At 41.4% G+C, this 20,415-nt stretch overlaps 1 protein-coding gene across 1 annotated transcript in view; it reads left to right on the top strand.

The window, feature by feature from the left end:
* Window positions 1-20,415, top strand: part of F8 (coagulation factor VIII) — a 117,041-nt gene that overhangs the window by 2,138 nt on the left and 94,488 nt on the right. The window contains exon 2 of the mRNA XM_042974082.1: window positions 18,294-18,415. Coding sequence (XP_042830016.1) covers window positions 18,294-18,415 — 122 coding nt within the window. The remainder of the gene's footprint in view (window positions 1-18,293; window positions 18,416-20,415) is intronic.

Raw genomic sequence — 20,415 nt, 5'->3', positions numbered from 1 at the left:
GGTGTTGGCTAAAACCGTTTTCTGCTCATCAAGGTTGTATGTGTATTCTCCCAGATCTTCTTGCAAGATTTTTATTGTTTTGCTTTCTACATTTCTGGTGTCAATTCATCTGATATTTATATTTGCATATGGTATAGAAGTGGGATCTGTCTAGTTTTATATCCATCCAGATCAGTAGCCCTATTGCAGTGGCACCATTTATCAAATAATACATCTTTTACTGCTGATTCGAATAAACACATTCATCATATAAATTTCTCATATATACAGGGCACCTGGGTGACTCAGTCAGTTGGGTGCCCAACATTGGCTCAGGTCATGATCTCATGGTTTGTGAGTTCTAGCCCCATGTTGGGCTCTGTGGAGACAGCGCAGGGTCTGGAGCCTGCTTTGGATTCTGTGTCTCCCTCTCTCTCTGTCCCTTCCCACTCATGCTCTGTATCTGTCTCCTTCAGATATAAACATTAAAACATTTTTTAAAAATTCTCAAATATACTAGTATCTATTTCTGGATGCATTGAACTAACTTTGATCTTGCTATGCCAATACCATACTGATTTGATTACAATGGAAGAATAAAATGCCTAATCTTTAATACCTGGCAAGTGGACTCAGTCCTTGCTGCTCTTTTTTTTTTTTTTTTACCTTTCTTAGCATTTTATTATGCATTTTATTCCTCTATGTAAAAATGTTAAAAATTTTTCCAATTAAAAAGAAGTCCTGTTGTGAAAAGTCCTGTTGTTATTTTAATTGGAATTTTATTAAACTTCTACATTAATTTTATGAATATAATAAACAGAAGCAATTTATCATTACAGTTATCTCTATGCATTTTATATACATTTTGCTATTGTTAATAAAAATTTTTTCTCCTATTTCTATTTCTTGATGTTTAGAATCAGAATAGAGAAAAGCTATCTGTTTTTTGTTTTTTGTTTTTTTCCTTTCCCCAAATGTCAGCGTTCTCGGTCAGACTTGAAAACACTTTAAAATAAGTCCTTGGCAACCTCCAAATTATTCCTGGTGACACTGATATCCCTTTGGCCATAATCCTGGGACCAGAAGGGCATATAAAAAGTCACCTTTCTATCTGTTTATATTCACACTGAATCTAGGTACCTTAGAGAATTCTCTTATTAATGCTAGTAATTTTACACTACAATACTGAATCTTATGTGAAATGAGCAAAATGAGACAGATTATAGCTCTATTCCAATGTTTATAGCCAATTCTTTTTTTATCTTCTTCTTGAATTTATTAGAAAATATAAGAAAATGTTAAATATTAGTAATGAAAGCACCACTCCATGATTTTACTTGAAATAGTCTTAATGTTTTGCTGTTTGGAATAACATTTGCTGTTTGTTTTGGATAAATGGTCGTTACTTCTATTCCAATTTGCCATAAAACTTTTATTAGAAGTGACTTCAGCATCTAGCATCATCTAAATTTTATTTCTTAATATGTTGATTGATAAATGGATTATGTTCATAGATTTTCTGACACTGAATACCCTTACATTCTTGGACTACAATCTAATGTTCATATAACTTGATTATCGCTGGGTTCTATGAGCTAATATTTCTTTAAATACTGTGTGCCTTTATAGCACCCTTCTATAGGGCAGCCGACAGAGCAGAGGGCAGCAGAGGTAAACACTGTCTGCCTTTATCCTGTGACTCTGATTATAGCTTTATTGTTTACTATTCTTAGGTTTTGTGATTAAAATTGTATTGGCTTTATCAGATGAACTGGTAAGTGCTCCATCTTTTTCTTTGGTCCAAGTGACATTTGCAATATCTTTAATCATCTCTTGAGGCTCTTCTGTAATAATTAGTCAAATCAAGTTTCAACTTTTTTTGTAGTCAGATTTAATAATTTTATATCTCCCCAGGTAATCACTTCCTTTATTTTTTCAGTTCTGTTGCCACTGTATTGCATAGAGCGTTCTCTCAGGATTCTTTTACGCCACCTTATCTGTAGTTATGGGCCCTTTATTTTTCTTAAATTCCTATATCTCTGCTGTTTATCTTTTTTCCATAAACAGGTTTGCAAGGGATTTGTCTATTTTGTTGTTGGTGATGGTCTTTTCGAAGATGAGCCTCTATGTTTCTTTGTTCTTCCCAGTTATTTTTTAGTGTTTGATTGGTTTTTAGATTTTGTCTTTATGACCGATCTCTTTGTTTCTTTTGGCTTATTGTGCTGTACTTTTTCTAATATCTTAGGAAAAGTAACATATTTTTTGTCTTTTGTTTTTAATAGTGAAGGCATTTAAAACTATATATTTTTCTCTGAGAACGAGTTTTCCATATCCCACAGGTTATGTTACAAAGTTTTCATTGTTTTAATAGCTTGCAATATCCTCTTTGGTTTCATTTAGGAGCATGATTTTTTTTCTTTTTCTTTTTTTTTAAAGTTTCTATTTAAATTCCAGTTAGTTAACATACAGTGTAATATTGGTTTTGTGTGTACCATAGAGTGATTCAACACTTCCTTACAACACCCAGTGCTCATCACAAGTACCCTCCTTAGTACCCATCACCAGTTTCACCCCCCTTCCACCTCTCCTCTGCTAACCACCCATCTGTTCTCTATAGTTAAGAGTTTGTTTCTTGGTTTGTCTTTTTCTGTTTGCCAATCTGTTTTGTTTCTTAAATTCCACATATGAGTGAAATCGTATGGTATTTGTCTTTCTCTAATTGACTGATTTGCTTTGCATTATACTCTATCTAGCTCCATCCATGTCATTGCACATGGCAAGATTTCATTCTTTTTACGGCCTAGTAATATTCCACTGTTTATATATGCCACATTTTCTTTATCCTGTCCTCAGTCAATGGACACTTGGGCTCTTTCCATAATTTGGCTATTGTACATAATGCTGCTATAAACATAGAGGTGCATGTATCCCTTTGAATTAGTACGTTTGTATCCTTTAAGTGAACACCTTGGTAGGGTGATTCATGGATCATAAGGTAGTTCCATTTTTAACTTTTTGAGGAACTTCTGTACTGCTTTCCACAGTGGAGGCACAAGTTTGCATTCCCACCAACAAAGCAAGAGGGTTCCCCTTTCTCCACATCCTCACCAATACTTGTTGTTTCTTGTGTTGTTGATTTTACCCATTCTGATAGAGGGGATATCCCATTGTAGTTTTGATTTGTATTTCCCTGATGATGAGTGATGTTGAGCATCTTTTCATGCGTCTGTTCACCATCTGGATGTCTTCTTTGGAGAAATGTCTATTCATGTCCTCTGCCCATTTTTTAAATAGATGATTCATTTTTGGGTGTTGAGTTTGATGAATTCTTTATATATTTTGGATACTAACCCTTTATCAGATATGTCATTTGCAAATATCTTCTTCCATTCCATAGATTGCCTTTTAGTTTTATTGATTATTCCCTTCAGTATACAGAAGCGTTTTATTTTCACATAGTCCCAGTAGTTTATTTTTGCTTTTACTTCCCTTGCCTCCAGAGAGGTATCTAGTAAGAAGTTGCTATGGCCAATGTCAAAGAGGTTACTACCTGAGTTCTCTAGGATTGTGATGGTTTCCTGTCTCACAATGAGATCTTCCATCCATTTTGAATTTATTTTTGTGTTGGGGCGCCTGGGTGGCGCAGTCGGTTAAGCGTCCGACTTCAGCCAGGTCACGATCTCGCGGTCCGTGAGTTCGAGCCCCGCGTCAGGCTCTGGGCTGATGGCTCGGAGCCTGGAGCCTGTTTCCGATTCTGTGTCTCCCTCTCTCTCTGCCCCTCCCCCGTTCATGCTCTGTCTCTCTCTGTCCCAAAAAAAATAAAAAATAAAAAAAATAAAAAATAAAAAAAAACGTTGAATTTATTTTTGTGTCTGGTGTAAGAAAGTGGTCCAGGTTCATTCTTCTGCATGTCGCTGTCCAGTTTTCCCGGAACCATTTGTTAAAGAGACTGTCTTTTTTCCCATTGGATACTCTTTCCTGCTTTGTCAAAGATTAATTGACTATATAGTTGTGGGTTCATTTCTGGGTTCTCTGTTCTGTTCCATTTATCTATGTGTTTGTTTTTGTGTGAGTACCATACTGTTTTGATCACTACAGCTTTGTGATATAACTTGAAGTCCAGAATTGTGATGTCTGCAGCTTTGATCTTCTTTTTCAAGGTCGCTTTGTCTATTTGGGGTCTTTTGTGATTCCATGCAAATTTTAGGTTAGTACTAGCTCTGTGAAAAATGCTATTGGCATTTTTTAGTGTTTTGGTTTTTTTTTTAGAAGAAAGAGAACAAGTTGGGGAGGAGCGGAGAGAAGGGGGACAGAGAATACAAGCAGGCTCCGCGATGTCAAGCAAAGAGCTTGATGTGGGGCTCAAACTCACAAACCACAAGATTATGACCAGAGCAGAAGTCGGATGCTCAGCCAATTGAGCCACCCAGGTGCCTCTGCTATTGGTATTTTAATAGAGATGGCATTAAATGTGTAGATTGCTTTGGGTAGTACAGACATTTTAACAATATTTGTTCTTCCAGTCCATGATCAAGGAATGTCTTTCCATTTCTTTGTGATACCTTCAATTTTGTTCATCAGTGTTTTATTGTTTTCAGAGTACAAGCCTTTCAGTTCTTTGGTTAGGTTTATTCCCAGTTATCTTCTTATTCTTGGTGCAGTGGTAAAAGGGATTTATTCCTTAATTTCTCTTTCTGCTGCTTTATTATTGGTCTATAGAAATGCACCACGTTTCTGTATGTTGATTTTGTACCCTGCGATTTTACTGAACTTGTATGTCAGGTCTAGCAGTTATTTGGAGGAGTCTTTCGGGGTTTTCTATATAGAGTATCATGTCATTTGCAAATAGTGAAAGGTTGACTTCTTCCTTGCTGATTTGGATGCCTTTTATTTCTTGTTGTCTGATTGCTGAGGCCAGGACTTCTAGTACTATGTTGAATAACAGTGATGAGGGTGGACATCCCTGTCATGTTCCTGACCACAGAGGAAAGGCTCTCAGGTTTTCCCCATTTAGGATAACATTAGCTGTGGGTTTTTCATATATGGCCTTTAAAATGTTGAAGTATGTTCCCTCTAAACCTCCTTCACTGAAGATTTTCATCATGAATGGATGTTGTACTTTGTCAAGTGCTTTTTCTGTGTCTGTTGAGAAGATCATATACATGGTTCTTATCCTTTCTTTTATTAATGTGATGTATCACATTGATTGATTTGCAAATATTGAGCCACCCTTGCCACCCAGAAATAAATCCCACTTGAGTGTTGTAAATGATTCTTTTAATATATTGTTGGATTTGTTTTGCTAGTATTTTATTGAGATTTTTTGCATCCATGTTCATCAAGGATACTGGGGATACTGGCTTGTCATTCTCTTTTTTAGTGGGGGATTTATCTGGTTTGGGGATCAGGGCAATGCTGGCCTCATAGAATGAATTTAGATGTTTTCTTTCCTTTTCTATTTTTTGGAATAATTAGAGAATAGGTATTAACTCTTCTTTAAATATTTGGTAGAATTCACCTGTGAAGCCATCTGGCCCTGGACTTTTGTTTGTTGGGAGATTTTTGATTACTGATTCAATTTCTTTGCTGGTTATTGTCTGTTCAAGTTTTTTATTTCTTCCTGTTTTTATTTTGGTAGTTTATAGGTTTCTAGGAATTTGTCCATTTCTTTCAAGTTGTCCAATTTGTTGACATACCATTTTCCAAAAGATTCTCTTGTAATTGTATCTCTGTGGTGTTGGTTGTCATTTCTCCTCTCTCATTTGTGATTTTATTTATTTGGGTCCTTTTTTTCTTTTTGATAAGTCTGGCTAGAGACTTATCAAGTTTATTAGTTTTTTGAAATAACCAACTTCATTTAGGAGCATCATTTTTAATTACATTTTTTATCTGCTTGTGAAGTTATTTTTTAGTATTTGGATCAACTTTGAGTATCATAATAGTTTGTTATTGCTGTATAACAAGTTACTCAAAGTTCACAGCTTGCAACAACACCCATTTATTATCTCATAGTTTTAGTTGGTCAGAAGCCAGGTGGACTCTACTAGCCACTCTGCTCAGGGTCACACAAGACCAAAACTCTTTAAATTAATTAATTAATTTTTAATTTACATCCAGGTTAGTTAGCATATAGTGCAACAATGATCTCGGGAGTAGTTTCCTTAATGCCCCTTACCCATTTAGCCCATAACCCCTCCAGCAACCCTCTGTTTATTCTCTGTATTTAAGAGTTTCTTATGTTTTGTCCCCCTCACTGTTTTTATATGATTTTTGCTTCCCTTCCCTTATGTTCATCTGTTTTGTCTCTTAAATTTCTCATATGAGTGAAGTCATATGATATTTGTCTTTCTCTGACTAATTTCACTTAGCATCATACCCTATAGTTCCATCCACGTAGTTGTAAATGGCAAGATTTCATTCTTTTTGATTGCCGAGTAATACTACAGTGTGTGTGTGTGTGTGTGTGTGTGTGTGTGTGTGTGTGTGTGTGTATACCACATCTTTTGCAAGACCAAAATTAAGTTGTGGACAAGGCTGCCCTTGTTACTGGAGGAGAATCCACTTCCAGACTCATTTGTAATTTGGTCCCTTCTCTGAAGTTCCAAGTCTCTCTCATGCTTTAAATCTGTCTGACTTCCACCATATCTCTCTGACATTTTCTGCCTTCCTCTTCCACATTTAAGAATTTTCATGATTATATTGGATCCATCCAGATATTTCAAGATAATGTCCCCCTCACAGGATCAGCTGATTAGCAACCTCAATTCCACCTGCAATATTTCTTTTGCCATGTAACATATTCATGGGCATAACACCAAAGAGCAAAGGTTAAGGGAAACAAAATTTTGCCTACCCCAGGTATAATTTACATACGATGAAACATACAGATTTTAAATGTACAGTTTGATAAGTTTTGACAAGTGCATACAAGTTATGTAATTACCACCTTAATCAACAGATAGAACATTTATGTCAATCGTTCTGCAACTTTTCAGTGGGTCTCCCCACCCTGATCTGGCCCTTGCCCGCAAGCTGCTTTCTGGATTCATTTTTTACTTTTTAATTTTTTTACATCATTAGAATTATATAGTATGCACTCTTCAGTGTCTGGCCTTTTATCTTTACCATCATGATTTGGATGTTCATCCAGATTACTGCACGAAGTAGTTTTAGTCTTTGTATTGCTGCTTACTGCTCCATTGTTATGGGAATATATCACGATTTTTATATCCATTCACTGCCACATGGACCTTTGGATTATTTCCAATTTGGGGGCTAATAAATAAACCAGCTATGAGCATTCCTGTACAAGCTTTTGTGTGGACATGTGTTCTCATTTATCTTGGTTAAATATCCAGGAATGAAATTTCTGGATCATATGGTAAATGCATGTTTAAGTGTAAAACACGGCCAACAGATTTTCTAGAAAGGTTGTACAATTTTCTGCTCCCACCCAACAACACATGAGAGTGCCAGTTGCAACACATCCTGGATAACACTTGATGTTGCATTTCTCTGACAACTAAAGATTCTGAGCATCTTTGCATGTGTGATTGGCTGTTCCTATATTTTCTTTGATGAAATGTCTGTTCAGATCTTTGGCCTGTTTCATTTTATTTTTTATTTTAGAGAAAGAGACCATGTGAGCTGGGGAGAAGGGCAGAAAGAGAGAGAGAGAGAGAGAGAGAGAGAGAGAGAGAGATTGAGAGAATCCCAGGCAGGCTGCATGCTTAGCACACAGCCTAATGCAGGGCTTGACGTCACGACCATGAGATCGTGACCTAAGCTGAAATCAGGAGTTGGACGCTTAACCGACTGAGTCATCCTGGTGCCGCTGGCATATTTTAAAATTGCATTGTATGTCTTGTTATTTTGTAGTTTTAAGGGTTTTGTATATATTCTGGATACATTTTCAGATGTACCTGTTTTGAATATTTTCTCCCAGCACAAAGTTTTTCATTTTGATGAAGTCCAATTCGTCTATTTTTTTTTCCCTTTGGTTGTTTGTGCTTTTGATGTCATATCTAAGAAACTATTGCCAAATGTGAGGTCACACAGAATTATACCCATATTTGCTCCCAAGAGTTTTATAATATTAGCTCTTACATTTAGGCCTTTAATACACTGAGTTAATTTTTGTGTGTGATGTGAGGAATGGATTCAAGTACTTTCTATAGTTTATATGGCTTGCAGTTGTGAAGTGTTAATGACCCTAAAGTAGAGGCCTGATATGTAACTGAACAATTAGCCACTTATCCATTAATGTTGGCATTGTTAAAAATTATTAAGAAATTTGTACTTTGAGGGAGTGCAAGTGCAGGGAGGGGCAGAGAGAGAGAATCCCAAGCAGGCTGACTGTTGTCAGCACAGAGCCCAACACGGGACTTGAACCCCCGAACCACGAGATCATGATCTGAGCTGAAATCTAGAGCTAGATGTTTAACTGACTGAGCCACCCAGGTGCCCCAATACATTGTACTTTGTATTGTATCTTCCATCTAGCATGCAGTCTGAGGCATAGTGAATAATAGTATAAAGTTTAATTGAATGGAGAAAATGATGTACTTGTTATCTAGCCTTCTTTTGTTGTGTAGGCAGTCACATGTATTTTTACCAGGAAAAAGTGAATAGAATTTTTATTTTGATGATACTATTTTATAGTCTAGATTATTTTGATACCGATTAACAGGATAAACTGACTCTGGACACATCCTGACAAGCTCTGCCAAATTTTGAAATAAACATCTGGGGAAATTCAGTTTTATATTATCTGTTCCTGCAGCTGCTCAACTTCTAAGCAAAGGTCAGGGAATATAATAGGTTTTCCGATTAGTTTTAGATAAAATGTGAAAGAACAGTTCATGTGAAGGACATTGTTGCCAAATATATTTGGCAAGATTTATATATGAAATCCCAAGGGAAATGCACAAACAAAATCCCACAGAAGTTAGGAAGGAGTAAAACCCATGAACCCTGGAACATTTTGTCACTTATTGTGCAGATTACCCCGAAATTGAGACAGGCACATACATCACGTGTTTCTGCTTCAGTGGAAACTATTCACTCTGATAGAAAAGGTCTTAGCCTGGAGAGCTATACATGGTCCCGTGTACGCTCATCTCAGAACTGAATCACATACATGGATGGTGCGAGTGCTCTTAGGAATGTCTGGTGTGTCCCTTTGAATAGTGTCCCTACTGTGGACCATGTTCCTTTGGAATAGGGTCTAGGCCTTCTGTTTCTCTGTCCCACAAACTTATCTCTTTAGCCTCTGATTTTTGCCTCTTTCCTTAGAGGGAGAAAAAAGTGTTTTCTGTGTGCTCTTGATCCTGTTCCCTCTTTGTTCTTCCAAGTTGTTCATCTAGTAAACATTTTCTGTGTCTTAAATTTTCATTTTAGTCAGAAATATTAAAGTGGAAGCACTATGCTAAGGATGTAAAAATACCTATCTCTTGAAATGGAGAAACTGGGTGGAATAGACCCTACAGAACCAAGGAGACAATTTGGAAAAAGCGAAAAGGGAACAAATTAGAGACGAGTTGATTGATGACTGTGGAAGGACATAAGTGTCAAAGTGGCCAGGAGATGGCACAAATGGACTGAAGAGAGGAGTGCACTTGATGACATGGGTACCAGATAATGTTCTTACACGACTAAAAACCATCTAGGTCTATACCGAAGCTAGTGCCATGAAAATTTTTAGAGATGGATGAAATTAGAGCACATTTAAATATGAGTTAATACCATGGGGTTGGGTTCCCTGGAAGCTCACTGTGCCACAGAGATTAACGTGCAGGAAGTTTATTTAGAGTGCGCCTACACAGGACCAGTCCTGGGGAAGGGAAGGGAAGGACAGGGAAGAAGCAGGGGTGGGCACGGGGAGAAGCTGGACAGCAGTGCAGGCCGACCCTACCGGGAGCTCTGGAGCCGGAGCCACCGTTCTGAGTTGCCCCGTTTGGGCCAACGGGGCCAGACTTTTCTGCCTCCTCCCGATCCATCATGAAGCACCGGCTATCCTGGGAGTAGCCGGGAGGCTCCCAGGAAGGGGGCGTGGCCTGTTCCGGGAAGGGCCTGCGGGCAGCTTTGGGAGGGGGCGCGGCCTGCCTTGGGAAGGGCCTGGGGGCTGTTTTGGGAAGGGGGCGTGGCCTGCCCTGGGAAGGGCCTGAGGGCTGCTTTGGGAAGGGGGCGTGGCCTGCCCTGGGAAGGGCCTGCGGGCTGCTTTGGTAAAGGGGATTTCTGGTTCAGCTTGTGCGGGGCGCGACCATAGGCCCGGCGGTGGCTCCTGGAACCTGGAACCAGTTCCTGTCTGTCTTCGTCACCGTCCCCACCCGCTCACCTGCCGCGTCCTCACTGGTATTGTGCGGCAGCTTCTCCAGGTCTCAGGGGCCTGCACCTTGCCTCTCAGGCAGGGTGGCCGCCCTTGGGAAGGGGCACATTTCTGCCTGGCGTGTGACAGTACCCTACCCCTGCTTCCCGCCTTGTAATCATGCCCCCACGACTCCTCTTCTGGCCTGTTGCCCCTTTGGTATGAGTAGCCCCAGGTGGCCCCCCAATTTTTCACTCATTGAAACTTTAGCGTTTCTGCTGTGGGGACCTTCTATACTGCTGAGCTCAGAGCTGTAGAGAGGGGTGGCACAGATTCCCCAGGAGGGTCACAGTGGGGTGATAGTAAGCTGAGCTGCTTTTGCTGCCCTTCTTCGGTTCCTAGCCCAGGGATACAGAACCATCAGCGCATGTACAGCATGTACAGCACCTTGGAAGTTGGCCCTCCATCTTCACAGGGCCCTGGCCCCAAGTTGGAGTTTTAGCTGTGATTTAAGAAATTACTTCACTGCTCTCTCTGTCTGGCAGCTCCTGGATGTGGCAACATGTGATAAACCCAATGGATGTCATGGTCAGGGGCCCACTCCAGCACCTACTTTGTTGTACAGTGGGTCACCTGGTCAGACATGATGTTATAAGGGATCCCACATCAGTGAATGGAACCCTCTGTAACAGCTCAGATAGCAGGGCTGGCTGAGGACTTGCAGGCAGGAAAGACTAAACACTTACATGTCTCTATCACAATGAAGTGCTGTCCCTTCTAGGATGGAAGGGGTCCAGTGCAGTCAACTTGCCACTGACGAGCTGGCTGGTCTCCATGATGGACAGTGCAGTATTGGGCACCCAGCATTGGTTTCTGCTGCTGGCAAGTTGGACTTTCAGGGGTAGCACTAGGTAGATTGGCCTTAGTGGGAACCTATGGTTTTGGATCCATGCATAAATTCTCTCCCCTACCCCCATCGCCACTTACCTCACATTTTGCCAGCACTGTGGTGGCCCATACAGAGGCTGGCTGATGTTAATTGCCAGTCATTTTGTCTACATTATTGTTTTGTGTTTCTTCCAGGGTAGAAGCTCTATGGTGGCATTAATGTATGACACGAAGATCTTTCTGTTTTGTGCCCACTCATTGATATGTCTTTACCCCAGATATCCTCCTCCCTGATATTCCAGTCCTGTTACTTCTAGGTGCCTGGCTAGACAGCCAAACCATTTGCTGCTGTCCATTAGTCTGTATATGTTTGCACCTCAGGCCAATTCTCTTTCTACACAAAATGTTACCTTTCGATAACATTGGCTAGTATGTGCATATCAAGCTGAGCCATCTGTAAATAAAGCTGAGGGTTCTTCCTTTGCTAGCAACTGGTCATCAGGAATCCCTCACATGGCGATGGGTGTGACTTGAAGTAGAGGTATCAGTAGAACAGGAGTGAATGATATGGGTCTCTGACAAGCTGCTCATGCAGCCTGCTTGTGCCCACTGGTCCATGCAGATCTTCATTCCTTCCTCCTTAAATCAGCTCCTTTTTCTGGGAGAGCTTCGTTATCAGTACCCTGGCCCCTGGCCCTCAGCCAGTACAGAAAGTCATTTGTCATGGCCCTGAGTTGGCAGAGCTGCTCCCATGACGTCGTGCTGTCTTGGGTGTCCTGGAAACCCTGGAGTGGAGTGAAATGCAGCGCTCCTTGGGAGGGGAGGGAGGGGAGGGAGGCTAGGGAGGTGAGCATTAAGTCAGTCTCACCTCGGCCCCACCGCAGTCGGTCTCCTTGGGACAGGTCTACTCCAAGCAACGCACGGTTTCAAGGGGCGTTTTTAGCCAGTGTGCCACTGGATCTCTCGGAGGTCCTCAGGTCTTCCTTTGTGACTGTAGGTTGGCCAGCTTCTCCTCGTGCCTCCATCAGTCTTTACTTCATGTGAACGGATGCCAACCTATTAGGTGCAGGCTCACTGAAACCCTTGTGTCTTCTGAAAAGGAGATCTCGCTCGTTTGCTCAGCGAATCCTTCCTGTCTTGATTTTGACATCGTCTGGGGCTCACAGAGCCTCCTCCTGTGAGCGGCCGGCTGCTGTGTCTGTGTGTGGCCCTCATCTTTCACCCATTCTGCGCCGTTGCTGCTCGGGGTGACTCCCGGAAACTCACGTGCGAGGTCTGCGCTGTCTGCGTTTTTAGTTCACACCAGCCTCGTTCAAACATACATCTCTGGGCCACATCCCTCATCAGAGCTCCGGGGACACAAACTCGAAGACCGACCGGCTGGTTCCACTCTCACGTGTACCTGGATGCTCTCTCCTCCTGCCTTCGCCACAGTGTTTCTGTGCCGTTGGGGGGTGGAGGGTAACTGCGTGCCTCACAAAAGACGTCTTACAGATTCATACCTGCCCTTCCACTGTAAAGCACCTTGGTGCCTGTTAAGTTTTCAGTAGTTCTGAGCCATGTTCTGCTACTTATATCTGTAACCTTGGGCCGCGGCATTTCCACAGATTTACAGCTCACAGTGAATTGTCTGAAAACAACTCAGATGAAAACGAGTCTTTCCAACAAACGTTGTTCAAATAATGATAACATCTGTGCTTCCTTGGGTGATTTTATAGCTTTATAAGCACACAAATGAAAAAAAAGTGTCCGCTTTTTTCTGTGTGTGTGTCTGTGTGTGTGTCTGTGTGTGTGTGTGTGTGCACACACACAGGAAGTTTATTGGGGGAGCTTATTGGTGCTTATTGAGGCTCACTAATTATCTGAAGAGTTTCTTTGAGGAATTGTGACATATCAGGGGCTTAGTGTTGGTCTCTGTTGCTGGAAAGTTGGACATTTGAGCTTTGGTGAGTCTGTGATGTCACACCCATGCATAGCTTCCCGTATGGCTCCTCCATTCATATGTCCATTTTGGCAGGATTGGAGTTGCAATGACAGAGGCTGGCTAATACCAACTGGCTAAGTTAGTCTACTTGGTAGTTTGGTGCCTCTTCTGTGGTGGATACTCTCTTCACTTTTTCATTCTTCAGTACTCTTCCTTTCTTTATGTAGCTCTGAATTTCTGACCTACATTAGTTTCCTTCTCTCTGAATAGTTGGTTGTAATATTTCTTGTAAGACAGCTCTACTGGCAACAAATTCCGTCAATTTTTGTTTGTCTGAGAGTCGTTATTTCTCCTTCACTGTTAAAGGATAATTTTGCAGGGTACAGAATTCTAGGTCGGTTGTTGTTTTTTTTTTTTTCTCTCAACAATTTAGATATGCAATACTCCACTCTCTTCTTGCTTGCCTGGTTTCTGAGAAGTTGGATGTAATTCTTTTCTTTGTTCCTCTTTAGGTAAGGTGTTTTCCCTGTGGTTCCTTTCAAGATGTTTTATTTATCCTTAATTACCTAAAGTTTGAAAAGATATGCCTAGAGATAGTTTTTTCAGGGCATTTGTCCTGCTTGGTGTTCTCTGAGCTTCCTAGACGTATGTTTTGGTACGTGACATTAATTTGGGGGAAATTCTCCTTATTGCTTCAAATATTATTTCTGTTCCTTTCTCTCTTTTTATTCTGCTATTCCCATTGTGTGTATGTTATAACTTTGGTAGTTGTCCCACAGTCCTTGGATATCCTATTCTAGTTTTTGTCAGTTTCTTTTTTCTCTTTGCTTCTAAGTTTTGGAAGCTTCTACTGTCATATTTTCAAGCTCAGAGATTCTTTCCTCAGCCATATCCAGGCTACTTGTGCATGTATCAAAGGCATTCTCCATTTGCATTGCAGTGTTTTTGATCTCTAGCATTTGCTTTTGGTTCTTTCTTAGAATTTCCTTTTTTATGCTTATCTTATCCATCTGTTCTTGCATGTTGTTTACTTTGTCCATTAAAGTCTTCAGCATGTTAATCCCAGTCTTTAAAAAGTCCTTGGTCTAACACTTCCAGCATTCCTGCCATACTGACTCTAGTTGTAGTTCTGCTTCTTGTTCAGTCTCTTCAACCTGTGTTGGGGTTTTTTTGCCCTTTAGTGTGGCTTACAATATTTTGTTCAAAAGTGGACATGCTGTCCTGGGTAAAAGGAACTGTGAAAAATGAGATCTTTAGTAATGTAGTGGTGAGGTGTGGGGGGGAGAGGATGCATTCTATAGTCATATGATTAGGTTTCAGTCTTTTGGTGAGCCTGTGTCCCTGGACTGTGAACTTCACCGTTGCCTCTAAGTTTTCTTCTTCAGGTGGAACAGGATGGTTAGAGGAGGCGAGAGTATCTCTTCCATGTAGAAGGCTAAAGCAGACTGATGTTGGGTTTTCCCTTCCCCCAGGTGGATTAGGCTGTGATTAAAATTGCAATGTGTTAGGCTCTGGCAAAATAATTTCCCCCTCCCCTGCTAAAAGCATGAGGAGAGTTTTTTTTCTGATATTCACTATGAGGACCTAGTAGAACTCCTAGAGGTAAAAAGCACAAAAATGTGGGGGCCTCAGGCCACCCTGAGATTTTTGACTCTCATACACCCTGCACTGAGTCTCCAGTAGTTCTTAATTTACCTTCAGGTTTTCCTACCTCCGCACTGGTTCCCACAGACATTTATGCCTCAGGGTTCTGCTCTGGTAAGTTGCGACTCTGTGTTTGCCAGCCAGTATCTCTAATTTTGGAGGCAGCAGTTTGCCCTGTGACTTCACTTCTCTGATGGACCTAAGAAGAGTTGTTGATTTTTCAATTTGTTCACCTTTTTACTTATTGATAGCATGGAATGGTGACTTATAAACTCCTTACATGCTAGACTGGAAAACAGAAGTCTGATTTTTAAGTTATGTTGCCTTTTAAAAAATTTTAAATTCCTAACACCAATCCTCAAACCTTTCCAAAAATTGGAGAGATCACTCCCTAACTCATTCTAAGGTCAGAATTACCCTGATACCAAAGCCAGACAAAGACACTACAAGAAATCTGCCGACTGATACCTTTATGAACATTGATACAAAAATCTTCAACAAAATACTAGCAAACCAAATTCAGCAACACATGAAAAGATTTATACACGGTGACCAAGTGGGATTTATTCTGGGAATCCAAGGGTAGTTCAACATACAAAAATCAATCAATATAAGACACAGCATTAAGAGAATAAAGGGGATAATACACTATCATCTCAACTGATGCATCTAAAGCATTTAACAAAATTCCACACCGTTTCATAATAAAAAACATCCAACAACTATTAATAGAAGGAAACGAAGTCAACATAAAAAGCCATATGTGGGGGTGCCTGGGTGGCTCGGTCGGTTAAGCGGCCGACTTCGGCTCAGGTCATGATCTCGCGGTCCGTGAGTTCGAGCCCCACGTCGGGCTCTGTGCTGACAGCTCAGAGCCTGGAGCCTGTTTCGGATTCTGTGTCTCCCTCTCTCTGACCCTCCCCCGTTCATGCTCTGTCTCTCTCTGTCTCAAAAATAAATAAACGTTAAAAAAAAATTTTTTTTTAAAAAAAAGAAAATTGTTTTCAATTTTGGAGTCAGACGCACTACCATTGCGCCACGAGGTCACAATTGTTTTTAATTTTGAAGCTGAAAATATTCTCTGTTGAAGGTCCTTGGCGTCCAACACACAAACCTTCTGCCCATCCTTAAATGCTTACACCAAACGCTACTTCTGAGTGTCTATTAATGCTAGATTCCTCTGTATAATATAGAAGAAAATTCCTTTCAGATTGGGATGTTAGAACTGCACTATTTCACCCTGGTCTTATTACTGTGTTGGTATTATCTTTTAAAAATAAATCAAGAAGCATTGACCTACTTATTACATTTGAAAAGAGTCAGTTATGTAATCTCCAGGTGAAGAGAAGCAGCATGAACGATAAATGACAGTTCATAAGCCCCACTGACACCTTCACCCCAAGCTCAGCTCCGCAGGGAGTGTGCTATGCTCTGGTGGAGTGATAGATGAAAACTCGCATCGTAATCACAACCAAGTCAGAAAATGTTGTGCAGAGGAAACTTATGCATGGCAACTGAACTGTGTCCAACATTATTCGGACTGAAGAAGTATTGCTTCACGGATTGCAGGTTTATGCAGATGACCAAGAAATGAGTTTGACAACATATGGGTTAAGTGAACATTGAGTACCAAGGGCCTTGGTCTGAAAGCCTACGTTCCTGTCCCTGTCCAGCTCTTCACTCCAATTCCCTGAATCTTCCCCTTAGCCAGGAAGTGGAAGGGGATGGATGGGTAGTGCCTGACCTTCTTTCCCACAGTCGGATTCCAGCTGCTGACACCTGGCAGAGAGCACACAGGGCTGCTGACTCAGCAGTTTCAAGCACGGGGGTGGGGGGGACGCTGGAGTGCATTTGAGTTTCTTTTATAATGAGACCTCCTTCTCTCTTCTTACCCTTTTCTATCCTGTTTACCAAGCCAGATGTTGCCATCCAAACCATGGTGTACGGAGATGCCACCCACTGTTTTGTGTGTATACACCCCCACTTGGCTGTAAGGGACCCGCAGCTGTTTCCTTTCCAGTGTTACAAGAAAACAAGAGTCGGGTTTTAAGTGGAGAAAGGGGATCGAGTGACCTAGTGTGCAGTTGTGAACAGTTAACCATAAGAAGTCATTTTTAATTATTCCTCAAATATATGAGATTGAAATCTGATGTCAAATGTGAAAAAGAAATAACACCTCTCCATATCTAAGTGTGTATCTCCTTTTCCATGTTCATTTCTCATATGTGTTTTGTGATGGCACAGTGGCACGGAGCGTATGGTTTCTGCCCAATGACTCTGAGTGTGAAAATGAGTGGCACTAGTCACCTTCAACCAGTGCATATTTTCAACCATTCACCTGGAACCTTTCTCACTAGGATTCACATTGGTCATTTTGATCATTTAACCTAGACTGGGCCCCAGAGCACGACAACCTAACTTGTCAGGTACAGAGAGGAAACAGTCAGGAACCAGTAATTTTCTCTGTGATATTCCTGGTATCCCTAAGAAGGGAAGTATAATTTGAGGTACATACTGACAAAATTTGAATACAAGTTATTTAAAGTCACCCTCTTTTAGAGATGAAATTGAAGGACCATGTAGTGCCTGCTTTGGCAAAGGAATTTTTGCTGATGTAGCGTATATGTACCAATTTATGATTTATTTTATCAAACGGCACCTAATGTATCATATGACTCTTCAAAAAATTTTTTAACGCTTATTTATTTTAGAGAGAGTTAGAGCAAGACAGGGTGCAAGCGGAAGAGGGGCAGAGAGAGGGGGAGACACAGAATCCGAAGCAGGCTCCAGGCTCCGAGCTGTCAGCACAGAGCCCGATGCGGGGCTTGAACCCTTGGAACTGGAAGAGCATGACCTGAGCTGAAGCCGGAGCTCAACTGACTGAGCCACCCAGGTGCCCCTCAGATGACTTTTTTTTAAATGTTTATTTTTTAGAAAGAGAGCATGAGCAGGGGAGGGGCAGAGAGAGAGAGGGTCATAGGATCCTAAGCAGGCTCTGCACTGACAGGAGAGTCTGGATGCAGGGCGCAAACTCATGAACCACGAGATCATGACCTGAGCCAAAGTTGGACACTTAACCGACTGAGCCACCCAGGTGCCCCCGGATGACTTTTGAAAACAGTGTTTTGGTTTTATAGATATTAGGGATTTTCTCAGCTCGGGCTGCTATAACAAAACCCCACACACTGGGTGGCTTACAGACAACAGACATTTATTTCTCGTGGTTCTGGAGGCTGAAAGTCCAAGATCAAGGTGCCAGTAGATTTGGTGTTTGGTGAGGGCCCTGTTCCTTGTTCATGGATGGCCATATTTTCACTGTACCTTTGTGTGGTGGAAGAGGTGAGAGATCTCTCTGAAGTCTCTTTTCTAAGGTCAGTAATCCCGTTTTGTGCACACATAAATATTCAGCTATAGCAGGGGCTTATACACAATTTCCAATTTGCCTTGTTAACAGTAGAGGAGAGTGGGATAGAAGCTTTACTTTCAGCTGCTTTTCAAAATGGGTTCAAAGAAGGTCACCAAAATGAATGACTTTTTCCTTTCTTCACACAGGTTATCCCCTGGGGTGCCAAGATCTTTGCCATTCAACACATCAGTCATGTACAGAAAGACTGTGTTTGTAGAGTTTACAGATCGCCTTTTCAACATTGCCAAGCCCAGGCCACCATGGATGGGTAATGGAAACAACACTGACTGTGTATTATGAAACTGAGTATCTGTGTCTGGTGTCCTGACAAGGATCCCCCAGTCTCCCAGCTACAGTTGAAGAGGGCTAGGCTTCCCTTACTACCACCTGTCAGGGAAATACACTGAGTAGTCTCCATCTTTGTGCCAGGCCCTCCTTCTCTGCTGTACTCTAGATGTTAGAGTCCTCTGGGTCTTGGACCGGGGCTTCCTTTATCTTCTCTTTAGCTTCTATCCCTAGCTGATGTTATCCAGTCTCACAATTGTAAGACACCATCTCTATACCAGTTACTCCCAGGTTTATATCTTCAGTTCACACTGCTTACTTGATATGCCCACTTAGATATCAAGTAAGAACGTAACAGGATATTAAGATGAGACATCTCCTACCTTAGAATTATTTCTGAGAGCTCTAGGTGACAAGCACCCCCCCCCCCAATTCTAAAGAGAAATATCAGTCCTCATATTTAGGACTTGTTTAGCTGGTGCCCCCAAATTGGTTCTACAACCCTTAGCCCATCATGCACCTCCAGCCTATATAAAAGACGACTAGAAACTTATGAAATAATGTAGACTTGAGGATTTCTTTGGAAACCAATTTTGGTGATTCGTATATCCTCCACCCCACAGGGGAGGGAGGCCTCATCTTCATGTCAAGGTGTAGTGAAGGAGGTCTTAGGAGAACCACTTAGAAGGCTTGACATAACACCTGTGGAGCTTGTAAGACTCTGACTAGTGCCTGGTTTTTATCTGGAAAATTTGTCAAGGACAGAGTCTTTGGGGAACTTCCCCTGATGTCATAATAAGGATTGTGGGTTATAGCTGAAGCTAAGTGCACTGTTGCTGTTAGGTGTGAGATGAGCAAGGTCATAGGGCAAGATTTGTCTTGAGAAGATCCTGCCCAGGATGTCTTCCTACCAGGGCTGGGTGACTCCAGAAAAGGTCTCTGTGATTGTATTGTCAGAAGCAAAAACTGAGAAGAGAGATACAAGTGACAGCTGGAGAGAGCATGATTGGGAGACAGAGAGTCTCCAAAGAACTCGTATAAATTCCCTCAGGATGAAAGACACAGAATTTTGGCATGTCCCACAACCAGGGGTGCCAAAGCCACATTATCACTGTTCCTTCCGGAACAATCATGCCTCTTTTTCCGCCCCTGTCCTTTTCTCCCTAGCTCCAACCTTAGAGGGCCCAGAGGCAGTAAGGTGAGTCGGAGAGGAGGGTTAGGAGAGGAAGATGAGAACATAGGTTTCTGAAATTGTCAGGACTTAGCTGAAGGAGGGAAGGACCCTTAAATTGCAGGAGACATTAAACGTTTGATATTTTACTAGACTGGACTAATTGGTCTAGACTGGTATCACTGGACTAATATGATACTGCTGATATGTGAAGGTTACTGGAGAAATTTGGAGACTATTCAAAGTGCTAGAAGGGAAACTGCACAGAACACAGTTAAAAACTATGCAAAATAAGTCTATTTTATGTTTTTGTCCCATTGAATCTAGTTCACTCAAATCATTTTGTAGGTATCTTATACTTAATATGTGTGTAAGTCAAGTCTTGATTTGGTTTCCCTCTTAATTTTCTGTGTCCTGGCCTGACTGCCACCCAGTTACACAAGCCCAAAGCACAGGAATCATCCTTAGCTGCTCTCTTTTTTCTTTTCCTATCTCTAATATCCAGTCCATCAGCAAGTCTTGTTGACTCTTAATCCAAAATAAGTCCCAAATCTGCTCACTTCTTATGAATTCCAAATTCATCCAAACCCCTGGGCCTTACAAAGTCCTACATGTTACGTTCGCGCCCTGCCTTTATAACCCTATTTTCTATTATTCCCCTGCTTGTTCACATCTCATTCGACCATGCCAATATTATTCCTGTCTCAGGACTTTTCCATTTGTTTCATGTGCTTTGAATGTTATTCTATGAGATCTTTGCAAATCTTGCTTTTTAATTAGTCAGATCTCTGCTCAAATTCCACCTCCTCAAA

Source organism: Panthera tigris, chromosome X (assembly GCF_018350195.1).
Source record: "Panthera tigris isolate Pti1 chromosome X, P.tigris_Pti1_mat1.1, whole genome shotgun sequence".
In the NCBI taxonomy this organism is placed as follows: Eukaryota; Metazoa; Chordata; class Mammalia; order Carnivora; family Felidae; genus Panthera; species Panthera tigris.
The sequence above is the reverse complement of the archived record's forward strand: the minus strand, read 5'-3'. Positions and strand labels throughout refer to the sequence as shown.